At 35.4% G+C, this 25,769-nt stretch overlaps 1 protein-coding gene across 3 annotated transcripts in view; it reads right to left on the bottom strand.

The window, feature by feature from the left end:
* Positions 1–18,562, bottom strand: part of LOC132603294 (protein NUCLEOLAR FACTOR 1-like) — a 39,670-nt gene extending 21,108 nt beyond the window's left edge. Inside the window, exons 1-5 of one of the 3 annotated variants that reach the window (XM_060316291.1) lie at positions 18,324–18,562; positions 18,112–18,225; positions 17,100–17,223; positions 16,149–16,237; positions 11,181–11,353 (exon numbers count right to left, since the gene is read on the bottom strand). In XM_060316291.1, the coding sequence (XP_060172274.1) occupies positions 11,181–11,353; positions 16,149–16,237; positions 17,100–17,223; positions 18,112–18,225; positions 18,324–18,354 (531 nt within the window). In that variant the 5' untranslated portion in view covers positions 18,355–18,562. The remainder of the gene's footprint in view (positions 1–11,180; positions 11,354–16,148; positions 16,238–17,099; positions 17,224–18,111; positions 18,226–18,323) is intronic. The other 2 variants (XM_060316288.1, XM_060316290.1) reach the window with 2 other exon arrangements.
* Positions 18,563–25,769: the final 7,207 nt, after the last annotated feature.

Genomic DNA, 25,769 nt, shown 5'->3' with positions numbered 1-25,769 from the left:
TGGGATTCTACTGGGTATGTTGTTGTTGGTTTTAATTGAAAGCAAGTGTCATGGGGAACACAGTTTGAACATGCTATTGGAGTAGGCACAGACTCGAGGTTCACTTCTCACCACCATTCATTTTCAAATAGTATGTCCATGTGTTTGGCCAAGAAAAACAATTAGACTGGAGGGAAGAGGTAGTGTTTAACACATAAAATAAACATAAGTATCTTAGACCTATTAAACTAAATTTTAGATGAGGTGGTCATAATATCAACAAAATCAAAAAATGACATAACTACAGACCCAAAACTCGATGTATTCCTTGTGATAACTCAAATTTTTACAGTGGAAATTGGTCCGGTTCATGCTAAATTATTAAATATAACTATAAGATCATTATTTTGTTACTCACTGCCGTATTTGAAGTACTACCTTTGGTAAAACACCTTAATACTCGCTTGCCAATTTGACCTGAAAATACAGCACTTAAATAAGCAATATCGCTCTTTTCTAAGCATTCTCAGATTTTAAACATGCTGAAATTTCATATTAATGTATTAAGACAGCACAGAGGATATTTCTAGCAACTTTTTCTTATTTTATGCTGAATTTTCGAAGAACAAGAGACTGGGAATTTCAAGGTAATGTATGCAACCCTTCAAAACTCAAATAAAGTAAGAACGACATATTAAACTCACATTAAACTGTTTCATCTCCCACTAATTAGAAAATGTTGTATAATGGAAATTTCTCATCATTTTGCATAAGTTAAGGCACATACATCGTCTTCATAGAACAATGTTAGTGTAACAACAACAACCCAGTGAAATCCCACAACGTGGGGTCTGGGGAGGGTAGAGTGTACGCAGACCTTACTCCTACCAAGGTAGGACGGCTGTTTCCGAAAGACCTTCGGCTCAATAAAAAAGCATAAAAAGAGGTCAGATAAGGCTAAGAGATTCAAAGCGATATGGAAACGAAATAACGCAAGCGACACAGATAACATAAAATAATCAAAGCACAGGAAATAACAGATAATAGCAGAAATCAGAGCACAAGAAATTATACTGCGATAATGCGACTACTAATAAGACAGGATAACGAGACTATCTACTAACCTTCGACCCTAATCTGGGTCCTCCAAACCCTCCTATCTAAGGTCATGTCCTCGGTAAGCTGTAACTGCGCCATGTCGTGTCTAATTACCTCTCCCCAATACTTCTTCGGCCTACCCCTACCTCGTCTGAAACCATCCATCGCCACCGGTGTAATGAGGAATAAAAAATCAAGAGGATGTTTCAATTACATAGATAAAGGAAAAAACTAACTAAAATTACAGCTTCAAAGTGCCCCCAGGGTTTTGGTCTAGTGATAAGAGCGCAGTGAGTCATGTGTGGTTAACACACTTCACCGGTTTGGAGCCTGCTACAGACAAGCCCGCTATTTAAGGGTAAAGAGTAGAGGGTTAGGTTCATTATCCACCGAGTTTTGAACTGTGCATCACTGGTCCTCGAGGATTTCTCGGTTATCAAATATTACAGCTTTCAAAGTATAGCTGCAAATCACCAGTTAATGGGTGATTGATTAGTCCAGCTACTTCACATTAACATGATATGACAACTTGACAAGAAGGCTACCAACGTCGTAACATTTTGGGTCTACAAATTAATTCTATCAGACTGGTCCAGTAATTTGCTTTAACTAGTGGACCTATAATTTGGACCCTTTTTTCTTTTGTACATCAAAGTTAATTTGTGCCCTTCTGAAAAGCATATACCTCTCTTTTGCGCTAGATGCTCAAACTATGCCCAAAATACTTATTCCCCCCAGCCACCAACTTATGATACACCAAACACAAGGAGGTAATAACCGAGGAAAAGGGGATAACTAAGAACTGTCAAAAAGTAACAACATAACACTCTAAACCAGGAACAGAGCTCCAGATAGAAACACAACATAATCATGTCAAGGGTTATTACTATCCGAAGGATTCCAATCATTGACACCAGAGAGGAGAGCAAAATGGACAGACCTTTCCTTCGTGGTTGAGGCAATGATGGTTGAATAACCCATTGATGTCTTCATAGGACAGAAAAATACTTTAGCTCTTAGGCCCTAATTATAAAGACAATTATCAAGAATGACACTAGAATTTAAAAATTATAGCATTAGCATCTATCTTTACAGCCTGCACACCACACAAAAGTCACGAACTTACCTGGATTTATGTGAGAAGATAATATTATTGATTGCCGGTAGAATGGCGCTTGACCGTCTAAATACCTACAAGCGACATTCACAAAACCAAATTATTAGCAAAAAACATCACTCATTTCAAGGGAGTGCAACATGTTCTCCATATTTATCCAATATTCGTATGGTGGCGCAATGTTTTACGTGAACCCACATTCAGAACTCACAGATCAAGCCACCTTTTTTAGCAACAAGGCAAACAGAAGAGCAGCATATGAGCATACCATTGCCTAATGCGCATAATATCTGTTCCATGCTGCTCGGAAGGTATCCGATTTAATTGTTCAACAGTTGTATTCACGTGTGACCAATTCTGCGAATACAAAAAATATGAACAAAAGATAGTAAAGAGTAGACATGCATTAAATCAATCCTAGGGGTAAGGATGAACTTTCAACGTACCTGCATCAATATGACATCTGCGTGGTCAACAATTAGAACCTGCTCAAATGGTAATTATACCGTTAGTTGATAAAGGTAATGAGCACTGCTAAAATAGATAAAAGCACAAACCACAACCTTCCAAACTACTATAACTTTTCCAACAAAGATTACCTCTATAGAAGAAAGATAATCGACATTTTTATCCTTGTATAATTCTGCCTCCCCGATTTTCTGAAGGAATAAAATCAATAAAAAGTTAGTAACAGCTTAAATTAAAAACGGCTTTCATACTTCACATTAGAGCTGCATAGCGTTAGAATTAAGAGAATAAGCTTTGAGAAAATCTGTTGATATATTGAAACAGGGTATAGAAGTTAGAAGAACAGAGTTCTGAGATTATAGAAGGCTGCATGATGTTTACTTGGCCCGTATAGCATGTTACAGATTACGTCCCCCTCCCCAAAAAAATCAGTCAAGAGGTGACGATTTACAAGTTCCCTTTATTACTTAAACTTATGGCTTTGAATTTTAGAAAAATTCCTTTCATTTCTGTATTCTGGAAAAATATCCTGTAAACATAAGAGAGAATCAAGGATTTAATGAATGATCTAAACACCATAAAATGAAAAAGAGCAATGAGGATCAAGCAAGTGCATTTATTAGGAAACTTACATTGATTAGGCCAAGAGGGGAAGCAACAATCATGTCTGACGAGTAGAAGTCACCGTACAATTTTATGCTCCTCCTAAAATAACGACATGCATAAGATTTTCCTTTTGAAAAAGATGACGATAAAGATACTTTATATAAATTTCTCCATAATATTGATATTATACAGTGGAGTTGCTCATATCTATATACAAAATTGATTAACTTATAAGTGCTGCTCGCATATTCTACCCTACTCTGTAAGAACAGAATTAGTGTCTTGATTAGTCCATCTTCATGTATTTCATATATTCCATGTTGAACTATGTGCAACATCAATGAATTGGTAGTCAAAGCTTACTTAGACTAAAACCAAGTAAAAGCATCATTAGTCAAAGTGGAAGCATACAACCACAAGATGGCCCATGAACATACATGAAACTTTTGAAAATTGTGGGTTTCATTTAATCACTTTTCATTTATAAATTTTGATTTTATTTAGCAAGATGTGTATGAAGGGCTACTATGACATGCAGCATACAACGTCCTAAACTAAACAAACCAGGAGGATATGAATACAAGGGGAGATAGAATGATTTAACTTTTCTCATAGGAACATGCTTGCATAATAAATAGGTACTTCACCAAGTTGTTTATGACTGAATAATGCGCAAATTATGTGTCCTTTGAATAATGCTTACCAGCAGCATATAAAGCATCTAAGTTGAAAAGTACTCGGACAAAGAAATGCAGCTTTCATGGTGTAGTAATGTTTTAGTAATTTCACCAGAGTTGAGAAATATACCTAGTGAACTTAATTCCAATCATGAAATGATCATTGTTATTTCCCCCAAATAATGCTTGAAAATCAGATGGTTTTGAGGTCCTTTTTAGTTCAGGAATTTCTGTAGCATCTTCATCCTCCTTGTCTTCACTTACTCCAGCTCCAAATTCTCTATAGAAACGTTCATGCTCCTCTACATAAGACTGAAGGAATCAACACTACATTAATTTATTTATTTTTTTGATCAGGTAAAAGATTGTAATTAAAACACTACATTAATAAAGTACGAAAAAGGTATATCTTCATCTAAAACAGGCCTATATGAGGCCAAAATTAGCAGTATGATCTTTGGTTAAGTGGTGCCTAACTGAATAATGTTTTTTTAATCATAATTACGGGCTCCACTTTAAGATCTCTCTCTAGGTCTAACTATTTCACATCTAACAAGGCCAAAACGTTTTTCTGCGAATCTAAACATTCACTGCGAGCCCTAAAATGAAGGCGCAGTGGGTCATTATACATTCTAGTCTTCTAACTGTAGCTACATTTTGCAAATCAAACATGTAATTCCTTTTACTGCAAATTCCTCACTACCAGCTTCATTGCATAAAAATATAAAATTATACCGTTACTGATTAAGAAAATACCTACTCACTAGCATATCACTGCTTAATTTGATTAAGAAAAGTTTGCATATTAGTGCAAAACTAAAATAGCATACTTGATATATGTTACTCCCTCCGTTCCATAATACGTGGTGTTTTTAGCTTATGCAAACCTCTTAAGATATTGCTCACTCCTAGAAAAATATGAGTGTTTTTACTAGCATACCCCTAATTAGTGCCTAGAGAAAGAGAAAAAAAAAAGCTACTTAATGATTCTTGATTATAAATAAGGGTAAGTTTGGAAGAACAAGATCAATTTCTTCTTGAAATCCTAAAACACCACTTATTTTGAAACAAAATGAAAAGCCTAAGACACCGCTTATTATGGAATGGAGGGAGTATCTTACAGCATATGGTGTCTGTGGAAACTGGCAAGGTGCTTGGTCGCCATCACTAGTCTTACTACTAGGAAAACTTTTGTGCACTTAGCAGCAACTAACTACAATTTCTAGGTTAAGCAGCAACAGCATAAGTAACAATACTCTTGCTTAGTTCCAACACGATTAAATAACATCTCATGGAACCTGCTGCTGAAATCTTGGGAACGCATTGTTGAGTTTATTTTGCATAAGAATTCACAAAATGCAAAAGCTCATGTACCTTGTATTTCGGAGGTGTCAAATCAATCAGCCGCTTGACTACCCGAAATGCAACACTTGCTAGAGGGAGAAGGATCAAAACCTGAACCAATCACAAGAAAATGACCAATACTCTTACAACTTAACTAACCACAAGAAAGTGATCAACAGTGTAAGTGTCCACAGTGCTCCGTAAATGATGAGGATACACAAGCGGATGCCGAGAGATGCAAGATCATTGTATAAAAATTGATATAGTTCAAACAACGGATGTAACCACAAAAGTACGATCAAGTAAATTAAGCCAAACCATTTTCATATAGATATATATATATATATATATATATATATATATATATGAAAATTGATCACGCTCATATTTAAATCCAGAATATAAAACCGTGAGTGGACCTGAAAAGCGCTATTAATTCCTAAACTCAGGTGATACTCAACTGTACTTTTGCTATGTCTAAAGACAGTTGAGCAGGTCGTTAATGTCAGGGGGACAGACAATAAAGAACATCTTATGATAGAATGACTAGGTAGTGGGATTCGGAACCTCTAAAGGGAAAGAAGCTTATCCATAGGATCTGATCCACTGGCATAATCAGAACTTTTCAAAGATATATTAATATCCCTAGCTGAAATACAAGTAAAATATTAAAGCAGAAAAATGAACAATGATCACTGAATAAGTATAAGAGCATATCAACAAGAGAGGCTGCTGTACTGGCAAGAGCACTACACTTCAAACCAAGACGTTGGAAGTTCGAGTCACTGAGAGAAGAAGTGGAAGAACCACCATTGGTCCCTCGTGAGAGCTTGGGAGGTAGGGTTTACCAAATCACGAAAAAGAATGTGGAAGGTCATATCACATGTATCTACACATTAACAGGCCAATCAGTCCTAGACAAAAAAGAAATTGTCCAGTTGAAAAGAGAATTTGCTAGGCTAATGGCTATACGGTATTTCTAATTCTTTGGAGATGGGAAATGCTGTGGTTTAACTTCTTAAAGGCTAACCAAACTATCAGGAGTGATACACATAAAATGTGGGTCAGGGGTGGAATATGTTGAAGTGTCTCTTTCAAAGACTAAGAGCAGGATTGGATGGTTATAGTTGCACTTCAAGTAGTCTCCTCCTGAGTTGCAGACTCTTCACTTTCGATGCCGTACCCATGTCGGATTCTCCAACAATACACTACTTTTGGGGAATCCAACACGTACCCATTGACATTTTTGAAAAGTCCGAACAACATGGGTCTCCTCTGCAATAATCCAACTCCACCGTAACTTTTAAGAGTAGAACTTCGTAGACAATACAAAAGATAATGCTAGCAAAGTGCAGATACCGAGTATAGGACAGGATTTTCTTTTTTTAATGAAATCACACAATTCCCACTACCATATACAAATCTTATTTTAAGAACAGCCTCAATTTCACATATCACAGCCCTGATTATCTATAAATTTGTAAACAAGACAAGGATGCACCTTCAACAAAACATACCAAGCTTGATATCCAGCATTGATGTTGGGAAATATGTGGTGCGAGTGCGTCAAGGTTTTTGCTAATTTCTACTGTATTTTGAAGAATCAACACAAAAGTACTCACATCCTTATTACACCCGATCGATGGGTACGTCAAGGCAAATGAAAATCCGTCTATTTCGCACAAATTTATTTTCAGAAGAATAAGAATGAAAATAGGTAAATACCTTAGGGCGAGTAAACCCACGGTCAAGAAAGGATTCATTATTAAGGACATTTGCTTTCACATTCTCCTGAAGCTTAGCTAGTTTTGCCTCGTTCTTCTTTACAAGATCCCTGGTTCTGAAAATATGATTGAGCTGCATAAAATGATTCCCTTAAATAACCAAGACATGTTTGAAATTTTGGATATGAACCACATCACTCGAACTTGAACTAGTAAATTATGGTGAAAAGAAGTAGATGCTCTTACAGAATGCATAATATAAGCATCCATGGTACTTGAATCTTCTTCTTGACCTTTGAGATAGAAGGGTTTCTTGTTGTGGTGCAGAATATCCCGGTAGCTGTTGCCTACAAGAATAAAGAAAGTAATAGCAATTACGACACTAAAAAAATAGCAGAACAGAAAACAAAGTAATACATGGACAGCAAGATAAATCCATCAGGTTAACCTGAATAAGTATAATATCCGATTCACCTTTATTACTCCTTCGTTGAAGAAATACACATCCTATCTCATTCTTGTTTCCCTCCCTCAAAAATCGCCAAAACCAAATTCCCATAATCTAGATAATTTTGATGAATTACAAATCCTAATGTAAGCATATGATACTGCAAGTAAGATCGTAACTTCTTGTAATTTGTTTATGCTTCGGTTTTATGAAATTTAAGCCCGAGGGAATGAACCAATCACCAAACCCTACATAATGCAACAATTGAAAGTTCCGAGGGCAACAACATTTAGTGTCACTGATGCATACATAAGGTGCAAATCATTAGAGATGGTTTCACTTATTGGTTAAGTAGGAAATATCACATCAGAATTAAAGCTGAATACGTTGTGAAGCATGTTTACTTTTTAGAGAAGAGTCAGCTTTAATCTAGTGAAATTTTTTGCAGCATTATGAGTGGATGTTCACCGATCAAGAATAACAGCACCATAAGTGAATGCTGATGTTTAAATAGACCATGTGGCAGCTCAATCAGAGATTTTGTAGCCTTCTTATTCAGGGGGATTTTTTTTTTCTGGTTTTGTTGTGGTGGGGGGGGGGGGGGGGGGAGGGGGGCGGTTGTGTGAGTTATAGTGTTGAACCCAGCGTAGGTCCGATTGTATTTTCACCACAAAATGACATATTAGCTGATACTGCAGCCTAAAAGATCTCTCTACCATTGATAATATCTTTTTTGCTCCGAATTTTCCACAAGATTAACTCAAACTAATTTTTCTACTTCGACTACTCCAAATCACACCTAGTAGTAAACACTACTTCAGACAAGAATAAATAATGCTAGAAGTAAAACCACAACTATCAATGCGGAACCACATGGAACAAGAGGAAATAAGTGACACGAAAACTTTGATTGATAAACTGAAAGAACATCCGGTTCTGGAGTCACACTAATGATCTACTCTAAAGGTTGCTAACTGTGACTGATATATCTTCCACACGTCGCAAATTAACAAAGAAACAGACACATATAGTTCTGTCCACCAATCATCAGACCACAGGCAATAATCACTTGATAAGTAAAACACCAGTAAATGACCAAAACCAACTTGATGGCCTTTACTTACAGACGGAGAAAAATAATCTCTGCTTTGATGAATCAAAATCTGCGCCTCCAGACTTCTCATAGATACCTAACCAGTGCTTGTGTAGTGTTGGCTTCAAGCCATGAAACAAGAAGCTGTCTGGCTCCTGCAAAGTAGCAATGAAACTTCTTGTATGAGAAGATTGTTGTGGAAAAGCAATACATAAAATTTAACTAAGTAAATCTATCGATAGCAAAGAGCAGTCCAGTTTGGTATTGCAAGGTTTTCCTCTATTCAGCAATTCAAGCTACAGGCATTCCATCGCGAACCTTAATACAGTCACCAAGGGAATTTCACCTAAACTTATTCATCAAGCATCAAAAACATGGTACACATGTAACTCAATACAAATATAGGGAGCAACATTTTAGAAAATAGAGTTCTTGGGTCGGTATCTGTAACAGACTTAAGTTTTTTATCCCCAAAAGAAAGACACGCACGCGCGCACATGCACGAGTTTAGACTAATGGATATTTTTTTATTTTTTTTTAATGACATGTGAACCCGCAGCAGCTACCCTTTGGGTGCTAAGTTGCTCGGACTCTCCAAAAATGTTGCGTCACCCGTGTCGGATCCTCAAAAAATGTATTACTTTTGGAGGATCCGACACGCACCCGTCCATATTTTTGAAGAGTCCGAGTAACATAGTTTGGGTGCGCAGGGTAAACCCAGCTCCTATGCAATAGCTCGCAAAGAGACTAATGGATATTAAAAAGGAGAAATTCCAAAAAGAACTGCAGAGTAACCAGACAACTGCAATAAGTAACACTGCACCTGTAATTTTGAAGTTTGAAAACAAAAATAATTGGAATTAACAAGTATCTAACAGAAAGCCAAATGCAAGATGAATCAGAAAAGCCAGATGCAAGATGAAAATTGAATTACAATCCTAAAGAAACCCAGAACGAAGCGGAATCTCTATCAGTTGACATAGTTATCAGCCACCTGCAACAGCACTGTCCATGAACTTTTTTCTGTTCCTTTTGAAAAATACACAACTAAATCCTAGAAGAAGATGTTAAGCAGGATACCGCTTTCAAACAATTTGGACGACAAAATACACTATAGATTTATCGCCCAAATTTGCCACTAAATTGGACGTTAGGTCTAGCAAAGACATAAGATGCTCCAGCAATCCAGATGTCAATTTTGCAACGATGTGAATTAAACTATTAAAGAAAATCAAAGACCACTATTTAATTATTTAACAGATTCATACTACTTGAACGTAGCTAATAGACCTTTTTCCCAAATCTTAAGAGATGAAGGAATGAAGATCTACAACAGCTGAATATGGAGACAGGCCTGAGCACTATGAAGCAATCAACAATAGAATAAGGAAGATATAGCAATATGCAAACAAGACAGCTACCTTCAGAAAACACTCGCCTGTCCCCCTCCACTTGTGATTTGACATGGCTACCACCCATTTGTAAGTCCATTTCTTTTTCTCCAGCCTGTCGACCTCTTCTTTGGATAACTTGTGATCCAAATGAGAGTGAAATGAGCTGCATGCATGGAAAGAACATGTTAGGTTAACAATCATCATAACTTCTTCTAACTTACAAAATCTTTCATCAACCGTCAAACTTTTTTTTTGATAAGGTTAATTTTATTTTATTTTTTCCTGAGAGGGTAGCATTTTGTATTAAAACCAAAAAAAGGCAGTGAAGCCATAATTACAGAGAATGTGAGCAAACTAATCTATGCAAAAATTGCTCTATAAAGACTCCAATGATAGCATTAGAGCCCCAATATCCTCTATGTACTCCTGTTTACACAAAATGAAAAGCAAAATACAACTAAGCTTTATCTTCTGGGTTGGGTTACTCTTCCCTTCAAGTAAGATTTTATTAAAGAAAACAGTATGGAGCTGATACTTTAAAATTACTTTTTGGGGGGGGCAGGGGGGGAGAAGAAATAAAAGGAAGCTAGACGTGATTACACCAAATTCCTAAATGTTCCTAGCAAGTCTAGCACATCATGTTAATTCAGACAGTATTCCGTCCTTCCAGAAATACAAGTGCTACAGGCAGTTAAATTTTATAATCTGGATTTGCTCCATAGTGCCTTCGAAACATCTTTTGTTCCTTTCTTTCCAAATAGTCCATGTTATGCATAAAGGAATTGATCTCTAGAGTTTCTTCAATAAGCCACCTGGGTAAGCTGTTTCCCATCATTCAAGTACTTCATAATGTTTTCCTTAACAATTACTAGTATATCTCTACACCGGTTATATTTATCATTCGTACCACTCGATTCAAGTAGAACTCATGAGCAATGAGACGCACATCTTAGTTCCTTGCCCCACCTAAGCACAACTTAAGAGAGGTGAAGTGCCCTCCCTAAATATTTTTTAGCTTCAGGGCTTAAGCACGCCGTAGATGAGCCTTTGGCGGCCCGGACCTTGATTTGTCCTAGAGGAGGAGACATGTGCATTATATCAAGAACATAGTCCAACATACTCATGAAACATAAACAAGTGAACAAATACAAGTACTGGAACATGAAAGGAAAATTAAAAAAAAAAGGCAACAAACTCAATCGAAACTAGTCAGACCTTGTGCTTGCACAAGCCCCTCTTGTAGGTTGACCATTTACTCTCAATTCTTGTTCTTCATCTGAACCAGAAGCCTCTGAATTGTCATCGTCAGTTTCAGTACCTCCAATCCGTCCCACAGGGTTTCCCAGACCACCTTGATGTAGACTAGCACCAGGTTCGCTAAGTCTAGAAGCATCACTATCACTGCCTATTTCCAAACATAACATTGAAAGGAAAAAAATGACAAACTAATCAGTAGACGCTATTTCCACAAATAAATATATGCAAAAACGAACAACATACCCAGTATATTCCCACATAGTGGGGTCTGGGGAGGGTAGAGTGTACGCAGACCTTACCCCTACCTTGGGAGGTAGGAAGGCCGTTTCCGATAGACCCTCGGCTCAAGAAAAGGTGCCAAGACAACAGTAATAATAGGTAGTAATAGCAACATATAATAAGATAAATGACGTTAAAGAAAGAAACAAGCAAGCTATATGAGAGATCTAGAAAAAACAAGCTAGTAAACAAAGATAATAATACTCCTAATACGGAAAAGAAATCCTCCCAGCCCCCTACTAGACCTCTACCCTGATACTCGACCTCCACACCCTCCTATCACCGGTCATGTCCTCGGTAAGCTGAAGTAGCGTCATATCCTGCTGAATCACCTCTCCCCAGGCCTTCTTTGGCCTACCCCTCCCTCTCTTCAAGACCACCACCTAAGTTACTAGGACTTTTCACTTTCGGTGCCGCACCCGTGTTAACACGACATGGGTATGGGTGTGGGTTCCGTACCCGATCTAGTCAACCGCTTTTCTGTACTTTGACCAAAATCAACGAAGAAATTCCGGACAGATCCAATGATTTCTATAATCAAAACAAAAGTTGAGATGGACTTAAAGAAAATGGAATACCTTGCATATTGAAATTTCTATGTCACTCAGAAAATGGAATACCTTGTATATTAAAATTTCTATGTCACTCCTTTTCCTTTTATCTCCTTCCGGGATTCTCCTCTTGATCAATATTTTCTCCCCATGTTTTCCACATAATATCTCATAATTTAGGTTTTATAGTTCTAATTTTAGATATTTCAATTATTTTTAGCCGAATCCCCGCACCCGTACCTATACCTGGATCCTTATCCCCGAATCTTAGAATTTAGATCATGAAGGATCCGACCTCTATATCCGCACCCATATCGGACACCCGCACCCGAGTCCGAGTAACTTAGGCCACCACTGCCAGCCTCTCACACCTCCTCACTGGTGCATCTTCGCCGCACATGGCCGAGCCATCTCAACCTCCCTTCCCGCATCTTATCCACCACAGGGGCCAGACCCACCTTGTCCCGAATCACTTCATTCCGAATCCTATCTCTCCTGGTATACCCGCACATCCATCTCAGCATCCGCATCTCTGCTACCTTCATTTTTTGGACATGAGCTTTCTTAACTGGCCAGCATTCCGTCCCATACAACATAGTCGGTCTAACCACCACTTTGTAGAACTTTCCCTTTAGTATAGGCCACACATTCTTATCGCACAACCCCCCCAATGCGAGCATCCATTTCATCGATTCAGCTCTAATACGATGTGTGACATTGTCATCAATCTCACTATATTCCCTTGGATGATAGACCCTAAGTACTTGAAACTTTCTTTCTTCGGGATGACCCGAGCATCTAGCTGCACGTCCTCATCCTCTACCTGAATCACCTCACTGAACTTGCACTCTAAGTACTCTGTCTTCGTCCTGCTTAACTTGAAACCTTTCAACTCCAGGGTCTGTCTCCAAACCTCTAGTCTCACATTAACGCCGCTCCGCGACTCGTCAATAAGCACAATGTCATGTGCGAATAACATGCACCACGACATATCTCCTTGAATGTGGCGCGTCAGTGCGTCCATCGCCAAAGCAAACAAAATCGGGCTAAGAGCGGACCCCTAATGCAGGCCCATCTTGACTGGGAAGTGTTCTGAATCACCTCCAACCGTCCTCACCCGGGTCTTGGCTCCATCATACATGTCCTTAATCGCTCTAATGTAAGCTACAGGAACACCTCTAGCTCCCAAACATCTCCATAGTACCTCCTTTGGGACTTTGTCGTAAGGCTTTTCTAGGTCAACAAACACTATGTGCAAGTCTTTCTTCTTATCCCTATACTGCTTCACCAACCTCCTCACAAGGGGAATGACTTCTGTAGTCGAACGCCCCGGCATGAATCCGAACTAGTTCTCCGAAATAGACACTATCTTCCTCATCCTCGCTTCCACCAGTCTCTCCCAAACTTTCATCGTATGGCTCAACAGCTTAATAACCCTATAGTTGTTGCAGTTCTGGATATCCCCTTTGTTCTTGTACAACGGGATCATAGTGCTCCGTCTCCACTCTTCAGGCATCTTCGTCGTCCTAAAAATAACATTCAACAACCGCGTAAGCCACTCCAACCCTCCCCTGCCCGCATTCTTTTAAAATTCTACCGGAATTTCATCTGGCCCGGTCGCTCTCCCCCCGCTCATCTTACGCATAACCCCCTCGACCTCCTCAATCTTGACCCGCCTACAGTACCCAAAATCGTAGCGGCTCTCTGAGAGCTCCAATTCGCCTAATAAGACGTTCCGGTTCCCCTCTTCGTTCAAGAGTTTATGAAAGTAAGACTGCCATTTTCGTCTAATATGGGCATCTTCCACCAAAACTTCGCCTCCCTCGTCTTTGATACACTTTACTTGATCCAGGTCCCGAGCCTTCCTCTCTCTCACTTTGGCTCGCCCTGCCTTTTTCCCTAGTTCTTCATACAAGCGTCCAAACGCAGCAGTATTAGCCTCCGTAACCGAGCAGCCCAAAATAAAGCTCCACCACAAGTTGGAAAACTAGCTCATTCACTAATCACTGAAGGGGAAAAAATGCTCACAAATTCATACATAACAAAACCAAGCTATATCTCTACTTTAAATTATCTCATTGTCTCCCTTTTTTTAGCTCAGAAAGAAGGTTCGAAAGCAAAGAGATAGAGACAGAGGAGGAGGGGGAGAGAAAATAGGGGGTTTCTTTATCTATTACTTCCCATACTAATACTCCTATGACCTTGCGGCCATAGAATAGAAACATGAGATCTTCGGGAGCAAATTAACAGTTTTTAGCTATATCTGTGAGTACGATTTAAAGCACTAGTAGGAATCTCTTTGGAAATAAAATAATGATTCATTCTCTACTGCTTAATTTTATAAGTGCAGCCAAGTATCATTTTTTGATAAGGAAGTTCATGAATCTTAAAATTTGTCCCTTTTTTGATCAATAGCTAAATAATTAACCAAATTGTTTAAGACAAAAACATAAAAGAAGAAAAGAGAACTCTGTTACTCCACCATGCAGTTTAGGGCCCGTTAGATAATATATACCATTTCATTATTTGCAAATACTCATGCATATAGTATTTGAACTTCAAATGGAATACTGAAAATACCAATTTGCTGATTTGAAGGCGAAGTGACATGGCCAAACATAACTTCAACTTCCAAGCACTTTTTTTTTCAGTTTCAACGTCAAATACTCTCTTTTTCAACTTCAACTGAACTATTACCTAAACAGCTACTAAAACTCATAAGAAACTCTTCTTTTCTCTCCGCATAAAACAATTAAGACAAGAAAGACCCTCCCAAATCTTACTTATCACATTGGTTCGTCAAGGAAAATACCAGCTATGTACACAAAATTTAGCATGTATTGTATATTAGTAACCCATAAACCCAACTGACACCAAGTGAGAAAAGCCAGGAGCAGCAAGTCATTTTTTACTAGAAAAGTAAATTCTAAACCCGCAGGAAATGATATTATTAGGATCGAGTTGAAAACCATAACTCTTTGTGTTGCATCAATAGGAAAAAGAATCCTAAAGTTATTGATCTAGCAGCAAGACATTTAACATACTCCTGTTCTTTGAGAAAACAAGAAACCCCAGTTGACATAAAGATCTATCTCTCCATAAAAATAGTCCCTCTCGAATCAATATTTGGTCACCTACTTAATAAGTCTCCATTTTAAAGCTTAAGCTGGAAAAAAAAAACTATGATGAACTGACAAGAAAGGATAGAAGGTTGTGCTGGTGCCTGCAATCTAAGTTCTTCGTGAATACAAATGGCACACTGAAGACCCAAAAACTACTATGGTACACTTCCCAGTCAAAAACTGCAAGCTTTGCCTCTCTTAATGGTCTTCACTACTCAAATATCAAGTATAATCTACTGAGGATGATAAACTTAGCTAAGAAGAAGCAGTGTTATCAAAGGCGCGCTTAAGCCCTAAAGCGAGGCTCAAAGCATGTTGAGCGCTTCGCCTCGCTTTATGTGCGCTTCAGTGTCATCATCAAGGCTCTAAGACATACTTTTCCTTGCCAATGAGCCTCTCTTGAAAATGTGACAATAGAAGATGATATTTAACTTTATCATAATTTCTTACAATTTCTTTGTCCATATATTTGTTATTCATGCTTATTATTAGTAGGCTTTGACTAAACATATATATATTTGTACTTTTGCACCATTGTGCCTTTTTTCGTTAAAGCCCACGCTTTATTTGCGCTTTGCGCTTAAAGCCCCAGGCTGACCTTAGAGCTTTTTTGCGCTTTTCGCTTTTGATAACATTGAGAAGGAAAAGGTCCAACCTAGTTAGAGATCAGTTATAAAGTAAATGTTCAAAGAAAAATTCAGATCAGTTGTAGAGTTGACATTTATGAAAGACCACTAGTTTCCAATCTCACTTATATGCATTAAAAATCCCAGTCTCTCCCTAAACAACTTCGAAGCAGCAATGACCGTCTAAAGAAACTCAAAGACTATGGAATATAAGAGCAAATAAAGAACATTAAACATCCAGCAATAACTTTCGATAACTAAAGCATAAGGCAATAACTTTTTTTCTGATAAGGAAAACATCAAGGAATAACTTCCACAACAACGAAGAGTAAAAAGCAAATTCCAACTAGTCCTTAAGGCCTTACCTTCATTGCCATCATCATAGGAACCATGAGCTTCCTCAACATCGTCTCCACTTTCTTCTGAGTCTGTGTTATATTCTCCTCGTTTTGTCCTAAAATTGCACCCAATTCATCCATTATCATGATATAATCCGAGTAGCTTCATGGTTCCAAAATACATGACAATAGGATCAACACGTGCTACAACCATTAGAATCCTTTGCTTTAAAGAAGGTTGTAACAATGCAAAAACAATTCAGCAATCATAAAGAACTTAATAAATGGAGCGGAATCATATTGTGGATCCATATAGCTAGCCTCGACTAGTTTGTGCTTGAGGCATAGTTACTGTTGACTACACACACAAGTACTGGGGACGACCCCACCCCCCCCCCCCCCCACCCCCACACACAAAAAAACCCCATACTTGCACAACCTCCAGCCCACTGAAAGCAGACCATTTGTTTACAAGTATTCATATTCAATCCAATACCTACGAGTTTAACCCCTGGAAGATCCCACATGCTGATAGGCCTAGTTATTGTTGTTTTACATAGAACATAACTAATTATTTGCAAAATAATTATCCCTCATAAAAAAGACAGAGAGAGCACGAGGTCCTCATGAATCATGATGTGCTACAAGCCTAATCATTTCAGGTTGAACATACACCTCGAAGCAATAATAACCTTTCTTCATTTGTTTATCAAGCCTAATAGTTGGATAGGGTACATAGTATGAAAATCTATGAGTTCCTGCACATCAGAAAAGACTTCCTTGCATGAAGTAGTTCAAAAATGTCGACTTTGCTTTAATTTAAAGAATATAGAGCTCGGTAGTTCAACATAAAAAGCAAAACCAAATACACAAAATTGAAGTAACTAATTGACACTTCAAGAAATCATGATCACAAGTATTTAATAGATACAAGCATTTAAAACAATACTTACGAGATGTCGCAATTTTTTTTATTACCTCAACGACTCCAACAAACTATCATACATTGTTGGCTCCTTATAAGCCATAACATCTTCTTCCTCATTTTGTGCTTCCACTTCTTCCTCCGAAGCTATCTCTGAGTTTTCTTCTCCTGAATCATCTATTAACCACCACCCACCCCAAAAACAATAAAAAAAAATAAAAAAAGGGAACTTTTGGCAAATAACAGAACACAAACAAAGGAAAAATCGTTTTTATTTTTTTATTACACTCGTTATCCCATTCCATCTATGGCTACTATTATTAGGCCAGCAGTTTCTTCACGATCATTTTCAATTATAACTTTTTAAATATTTCTAATATTTCGAAACTAACTTCAATATTATTTCCAAAACTTCAACTTGTCACAAGGAGGATCCAAGATTTGAACTTTATGGGTTCAGGATGCCACTGAACCCACTGACCATTTGAGTTATTGAGTTGGAAATTTAATATTTGTACATATTTAGTAGATTGCACATATAAACAGTTTGAGTCAAAGCTACTAGGTTCAGCTTAACCCATAGCTTATATTTTCCATCCGCTCCCCGACACCAGGGGCGGCTTCAAGAAATTGGTGACCTAATGCTAAACCTCAATAAGAGGCCATAAATTTGTTTAATAAATTCTATACGTATATATGTATTTGATTTTTATTTTTATTTTTTAGGCAAAAATCCCTTACCAACAAGCCAAATTTTTATCCATCGAAATTTTTGAAACTGACTAAAAAGGAAAGAATGTCACATAAATTGGCACAGAGGGAGTAAGACTTTTGGGGTCTCCAATTTTTGGGGCCTAACACAGTTGCTTTCCCATTGAGCCGGCCCTGCAACGGTCACTAGTAGTACTGCTACACTAACACTAATTATTCCTTAGTAACATTGTTTACAATATACTGTAAATATATATATATATATATATATATATATATATATATATATATATATATATATTTATTCTTTAGAAAACTATATTGAAATCAGCATTATGGTATGAATGAGTTTACCTGAGGCACTTGGAGAGGGGTTTCTATTGAGCTTTTCTTCTCTACTATAGCGACCATTTTTCTTCACATTCTGACTCTTCCCTGAAGGCTTCTCTTCATATCTTCTCTTCATACCTTTCCACACACAAAAGAAAGAAAGAAACAAAACAGATAAGTAAAAGCTGATTGCAACAAAGAACCTGATTTTGATTTTAAAGTGAAAGAGAAAGAACCTCGTTTTCTGCCAAATCGTTGGTTGCCCATTATGAAGGGATTTTCCCAGGGGTTTTGAGAGAAAGGGTTTAAGGATGTCTGAAAATTCTTGAAGTGGACGTTTTTGTTTGAAATGGACCTCAATTGGGCTGGGCGGGTTTGAGGTGACTCGGGTCGGGTCGGGGAACTTGTATGCGGGTGCGGGCGGGTTACCCTTGCAATTTACAAGTCGTCACCACGTACGTAGTTGGCTTTCTTCAAGTCTAAAAAAAATAATGACGCATATTGGAAAGGGCCAATACCTCTTTTTTATCATGATACAGTATATGTCAAATGTCAACACTTGAGTGCCCCTAAATTTTATTTTATTTTTCTTGTGTTAAGAGGGTGTTTAAATTGGTTTATTTTAAGTGTTTTTTTACTTTTTAAGGTGTTTGGGAAAGATAAAAAGTGTTTTTAAGCACTAGATTTTAGGCTAAAAAAATATAAAAGGAAGTCAAAAGTTAAAAGTTGAGTATATCCAACTTATAGCTTTTAGCTTATAAGCTACTTTAAAAAGCTAATCCAAAACACCCTCTAAAAGTATTACTACTTATTAGAAGCACGAGTTGGGGCCATCTTCGACGTCCGTTGATGGGCCCCATAAAAAAAACTTTTGGGCCCCATATTAAACAGGCCCTAAAAAAAAATTGTAAAAAAAAATTAAAAAATTGTGGACCCCATATATATTAAACAACAACTAATATTTAAAAAAAATTGTGGATCCCATATATATTAAACAACACCTAATATTTAAAAAACATTGTAGGCCCCACATTAAACACCAACCAGTATTATATAAAAAAAAAAAGTGGAACCCACCATATCCAAACTCACGAGAAAAAAAATGGACCCCATATTAACAAAATCAAGCAATATTAAAAAAAAATTGAATCCCATATTAAAAAAAAATCAATGTTAAAAAACAATTGTGGGCCCATATTAAACATCAACCAATATTAAAAGAAAAAAAAAAGTGAAACCCACCACATCCAAAAACAAAATTGTAAAAAAAAGAATTGTGGACCCCATGTATATTAAACAACAACTAATATTTAAAAAAAATTGTGGGCCCATATTAAACATCAACCAGTATTAAAAGAAAAGTGGAACTCATATTAACAAAATCAAGCAATATTAAAAACAAAAGTGAATCCCATATTAAAAAAACAAACAATGTTAAAAACAAATGTGGGGCCCATATTAAACACCAACCAGTATTAAAAAAAAAAAAAAAAGTCGAACCCACCACATCCAAACTCACAGAAAAAAAACAAAGTGGACCCTATATTAACAGAATCAGGCAAAAAAAATTATGGGCCCCATATATATTAAACAACAACTAATATTAAAAAAAAATACGGGCCCCATATTAAACACCAACCAGTATTTAAAAAAAATCAAAAAAAGTGGAACCCACCACATCCAAGCTCACTGGAAAAAAAAGTGAATCTCATATTAACAAAGTCAAGTAATATTAAAAAAAAAAGTGAATCTCATATTAAAAAAATAAACAATGTTCAAAAAAAACTTTTGGGCCCCATATTAAATAGGCCCATAAAATAAATTGTAAAAAAAAAAAATTGTGGACCACATATATATTAAACAACAACTAATATTTAAAAAAAATTATGGGCCCCATATTAAACACCAACCAGTATTAAAAAGAAAAGTGGAACCCACCACATCCAAACTCACGGAAAAAAAAAGTGGACCCCATATTAACAAAATCAAGCAATATTAAAAAAAAAAGTAAATCCCATATTAAAAAAACAACCAATGTTAAAAAAAAATTATGCGCCCATATTAAACACCAACTAGTATTAAAAACAATTGGAACCCACCACATCCAAAAACAAAATTGTAAAAAATAAAATTGTGGACCCCATATATATTAAACAACAACTAATATTTTTTTTTTTAAATTGTGGGCCCCATATTAAACACCAACCAATATTAAAAAAAAAAAAAAAGTGAAACGCACCACATCCAAACTCACGGGAAAAAAAAGTGGACCCCATATTAACAAAATCAAGCAATATTAAAAAAAAAATGAATCTCATATTAAAAAAATAAACAATGTTAAAAAAAACTTTTGGGTCCCATATTAAATTGGCCCATAAAAAACAATTGTAGACCACATATATATTAAACAATAACTAATATTTAAAAAAAATGTGGGCCCCATATTAAACACCAACCAGTATTAAAAAAAAGAAGTGGAACCCACCACATCCAAACTCACGAAAAAAAAAGTGAACCCCATTTTAGCAAAATCAAGCAATATTAAAAAAAAAAGTTAATCCCATATTAAAAAAATAAACAATGTTAAAAACAAATTATGCGCCCATATTAAACACCAACCAGTATTTAAAAAAAAAAAAATGGAACCCACCACATCCAAAAATAAAATTATAAAAAAATAAAATTGTGGACCCCATATATATTAAACAACAACTAATATTTAAAAAAACAATTGTGTGTCTCATATTAAACACCAACCAGTATTAAAAAGAAAAAAAAAAAAAAAAAAAAAAAAGTGGAACGCACCACATCCAAACTCACGGGAAAAAAAGTGGACCCCATATTAACAAAATCAAGCAATATTAAAAAAAAAAGTGAATCTCATATTAAAAAAACAAATAATGTTAAAAAAAATTATGGGGCCATATTAAACACCAACCAGTATTAAAAAAAAATAAAAAAAAATAAGTGGAACTCACCACATCCAAACTCACGGGAAAAAAAAGTGGACCCCATATTAACAGAATCAAGCAAAAAAAATTGTGGGCCCCATATATATTAAACAACAACTAATATTAAAAAACATTGTGGGCCCCATATTAAACACCAACCTGTATTAAAAAAAAAAAAGTGGAACCCACCACATCCAAACTCACGGGAAAAAAAAGTGAACCTCATATTAACAAAATCAAGCAATATTAAAAAAAAAGTGAATCCCATATTAAAAAAACAAACAATATTAAAAAAGATTATGGGCCCCATATTAAACACCAACCAGTATTAAAAAAAAAAAAAAGTGGAACCCACCACATCCAAACTCACGGGAAAAAAAAAGTGGACGCCATATTAACAGAATCAAGCAATATTAAAAAAAAAAAGTGAATCCCATATTAATAAAACAAACAATTTTAAAAAACAAATGCTTAGAAAATCAAACAATTAAATCAATAATGATGGACTCATTGCCACATGTGTATCAACCCATTAGTGGGAGCAAATGAAATTATTGTACAACAACATACTTAAAATACTTATATATTAAAATAAGATAGAATTTAAATGTTTTTTCATTTTTTCCTTACTCTAATAAATGTGAAAAGAGATTAATGTCATAAAAGAAAAAATAATATTAAATGGAGATCAAATAATTAATAAGCTAAATTAGTGAAATTATAATTCTAATTGACGTTTCCTTAAAAAACCATGTAAAAAACAACATGACAAGTAAAATGAGTTAAGCAAAAAATATTTACTAAAAATTAAAAAATAGAAGTTCTTCATGGCCCCATATTAAACACCAACCAGTATTAAAAAAAATAAAAAAATTGGAACCCACCACATCCAAACTCACGGGAAAAAAAAGTGGAACCCATATTAACAAATCAAGCAATATTAATAATAAAAAAAATTAATCCCATATTAAAAAAACAAACAATGTTAAAAAAAAAAAGTGCTTAGAAAATCAAACAATTAAATCAATAATGATGAACTCATTGCCACATGCGTATCAACCCATTAGTGGGAGCAAATGAAATTATTGTTCAACAACATACTTAAAATACTTATATATTAAAATAAGATAGAATTTAATTACTTTTTCATTTTTTTCCTTACTCTAATAAATATGAAAAGAGATTAATATCAAATGGAGATCAACTAATGAATAAGGCAAATTAGTCAAATTATAATTCTAATTCACGTTTCCTTAAAAAACCATGCAAAAGACAACATGACAAGTAAAACGAGTTAAACCGAGAATATTTACCAAAAATTAAAAAATAGCATTTCTTCGTTTAAATAAGCCATCTAGTATGTGAAAAAAATCGATGAAATTGCACGGTTTATACTTCAAATGTGTTGGTCTTTAATTTTTGGCCTTCAAAATCAAACTGGACATAAGTTGTTTAAGGGGGCCAAACACAATTATGATACAAAAATATAAATTTATGTCCGGTTAAAAAAGTTATTTGATAGGAGGGTCAAAAATTAAAAACCAGCACAAATTAATATTAGGCACGAAAGTGAAAATGCCCCCTAAATTATGGCCATTTTGGAAATTGCACGGTTTTCCATTCAAACGGGTTGGTTTTTAATTATTTTTTCACTTCAAAATCGAATTTATGTATAAGTCAAGAATAAGTCTTTAATGAAGAGAGGTATAATTTATGAGACATTATGACACGAAAATATAAATTTATATCCCGTGAATAAGTTCGTTGTTATGAGGGACAAAAATCAAAGACAACTACGAAATAGGAGCAAAAGTGCAAATGACCCAATCTATAAATCTTCATTTATCTATCGGCGGCCGAGTCGTTCATGTTGGAACCGAAACTCATGGATTGTTTGTCTTATATCTATGCCGCCCTAGAGTATCTTTGTTTTTTCTTTATACTTTCTCCGTTTTATAATAAGTGATTTTTTAGGCTCATGCACACCCTTTAATAAATTATTCACTCTTAGAATATTAGGAATGTTTTTACTAACTTACCTCTATTCCAAGTTTTACTACTTTCTAGAAAAAAAAGTACTTAATGAATTTTGACTATTTTAAATAAGAGTAATCTTGGAAGAATCTGTTCATGTTCTCTTTGAAACCCTAAAGCACCACTTATTTTGAAAAAATTGAAAAGTCTAAGAAACCACTTATGTAATGGAGGAAGTAATATTTTGCTTTAATCAAAGGGAAATAACTCTCTATGACTATTTAGGAAAAATAAGTACCCAAAATGGCCTAATTGTACCCTCACATCAAAAGCCTATTATATATTTGTACCCTCACTACAATTGAAAAATGTTGTATATTGTTATATACAATTGAATTTTCTTGGAGATAAACACATCTTATACATTATTATACTCTTTTATACAAGATTGATGTATTTTCTACTCGAGATGTATAAAGTTGTATATTATTGTATAATGTTGTATATTGTGAAAAAGTAACTATGCGGGGTGTAATTTAAAAATATGGCTACGCAATTGTAATTGTATATGCGAAATTGTACATTATTGAAATTTCCCCTTAATCAAATACCATTTGTTGTTTTACAATTAAAATAAAAATTTGGTTAGAATGTTTTTTTTTATCTGTTTCGCATTCATTTATGTTCTTTTCGCTTTTCTTTTCTTATCTTTATTAGGGATTGCCTAAATTTCCTACCTTATTTGGATTCTACCGTAATAGTGTTTTATTTCAAAATGTTTTCTTGATGGAAAAGATTTTCTTAGTGGAAAAGATATCTTCCATATTTGTCCTTTCTTGGAGGAAAAGTTTCGGACTTATATAAATTGAAGATCCGTCTCTCTCACACAAAACACACAGAAAAGCATCCACAATGCAGTCATTAAAAGAATTTCATTTAGGGGGAGATTATTCTCTCATAGTTTTAATGTTTTTTTATATTAGTTTTCAAATATGTAGGTCACTTGGCCAAATCATATAATAATAATATTTTAGAATAGTTTTCTTTGTTGTCTGATTTATCGTCGTTCAAAGTTTGCAATTGTTAGCTTCCGCGTGACGCCTTGATTATTTTGATCCCAACAATCTTCTCTTTTCCTTTCTTTTCTTTCGAGTCGAGGATCTTTGGGAAACAGCCTCTCTGTCCCACAAAGACAGGGGTAAAGTCTGTGTCCGTCATACCCTCTCCAAACCACACTAGTGAATTGCACTCGGTATATTATTGTATATTGCAATGGCCCAATAGTTAAATTAAATTTTATATATTTTACTTTGAATTTGCTATTATTTTTAATATAGTATCTACAATTTTTATTTTTATTTATTTTTAAATTATTCATATTCTTAAAGATTAAAATATAAAAAATGTGGGGCTCACACCTTACCCCATATTAAGTGAAAACATTAAACTCGTGAATTCAATTTCTCTCAGATTAGAAGAGTTCTTTCGTTGATTTTCCCTAAGGCTAGTAAATGTATAGCTTAATGATTTCGTAAACATATTTGATGATAATTGATTATATTTCATCATCAAAGGATGCGGTACAGTGAATGAGGCTGCTCCTCCCTTAATCAGAGGTTTCGAGTTCAAGCTTTATGTATGAAAAAATCTTTGGTAGGGAGCGCTTTTCCCGAATAGGCTCTACGCGGCGCTAATCCGCATTTAATCAAGCTTCAGTGCGGATATCGAAGACCGGGTGGGAACAAAAAAAAATTATACTTCTACCATTTCTCGAAAAAAAAAAAAAAAGACGAACTGAATTCTGACTTTTTCGGATCGTTTGTTTGGCTGCATAAGGAAAATTAATCTTAGCGTATAATTTTGCATGGCTAAAATAAATGGTTTATTTTCTTACGAAGCAAAGTGAAAATAGTTGAATCTCAGTTAATCATAACAGCAAATGCTCAATTTTACAACGCCTTATTTTTAATTTGCATTACTAATACAACTGTTGGATGACTAACAATGGTTTTGTTAAAAAAAATTATATCTAATATGATGTTTGGTTTTCGATATCAAATCCCACTCTACTAATACTTCATAACTTGTGGGGGAGTTTACTTATTATTTTATTCAGAATGTAACTTAAAATAAGAATACATTGTTTCGGTAATGCCGGTAAGATAAGAATATCTAAAGATAAAAATATTCTTGAAGTAGGCAATCCACACATAATAATTTTCATGTTAATTCGATGCATAGCACGCTACTAGAAATATAGGCTTTTACCACTTCATTTCTACCAAATTAGCTCACTGGAAAAACGCATGGCGAGAAAGATGTTTCTATTGAAATGCTGGGAAATCTTTTAATTTTTCCATATGAAAACACTTCTATTTTTTTCTTTTCTCACTGATTACCGTGCAAATAGCCACTGGACATTTTTCAGTGAGAAATTTCAGTGGGAAAATAGTGATTTTCTAGTAGTGGCAATTTCTATCATTCATCTGTATTCTATAATAATGAGTCAAACTACAAGAAAACATGGAATTAGCGACAGATAAAATTTCGTAGCTAAACAGCAAAATCTCATGCTAATCTCATTTAGCTACGGATTAGCAACGGATTATAAAAAAAATCTTATTAGCGAGGAGCTATTTAGCGACGGATTAGCTAGGGATTACCGACAAATGCCGTAGCTAATTCTATGTTCTCTTGTAATGATGGTCTATTGGAAACAACCTCTCTATCTCCTAGAGGTAAGGTCTGTACACACTC

This window comes from Lycium barbarum, chromosome 7 (assembly GCF_019175385.1).
Source record: "Lycium barbarum isolate Lr01 chromosome 7, ASM1917538v2, whole genome shotgun sequence".
Taxonomy (NCBI): Eukaryota; Viridiplantae; Streptophyta; class Magnoliopsida; order Solanales; family Solanaceae; genus Lycium; species Lycium barbarum.
The sequence above is the reverse complement of the archived record's forward strand: the minus strand, read 5'-3'. Positions and strand labels throughout refer to the sequence as shown.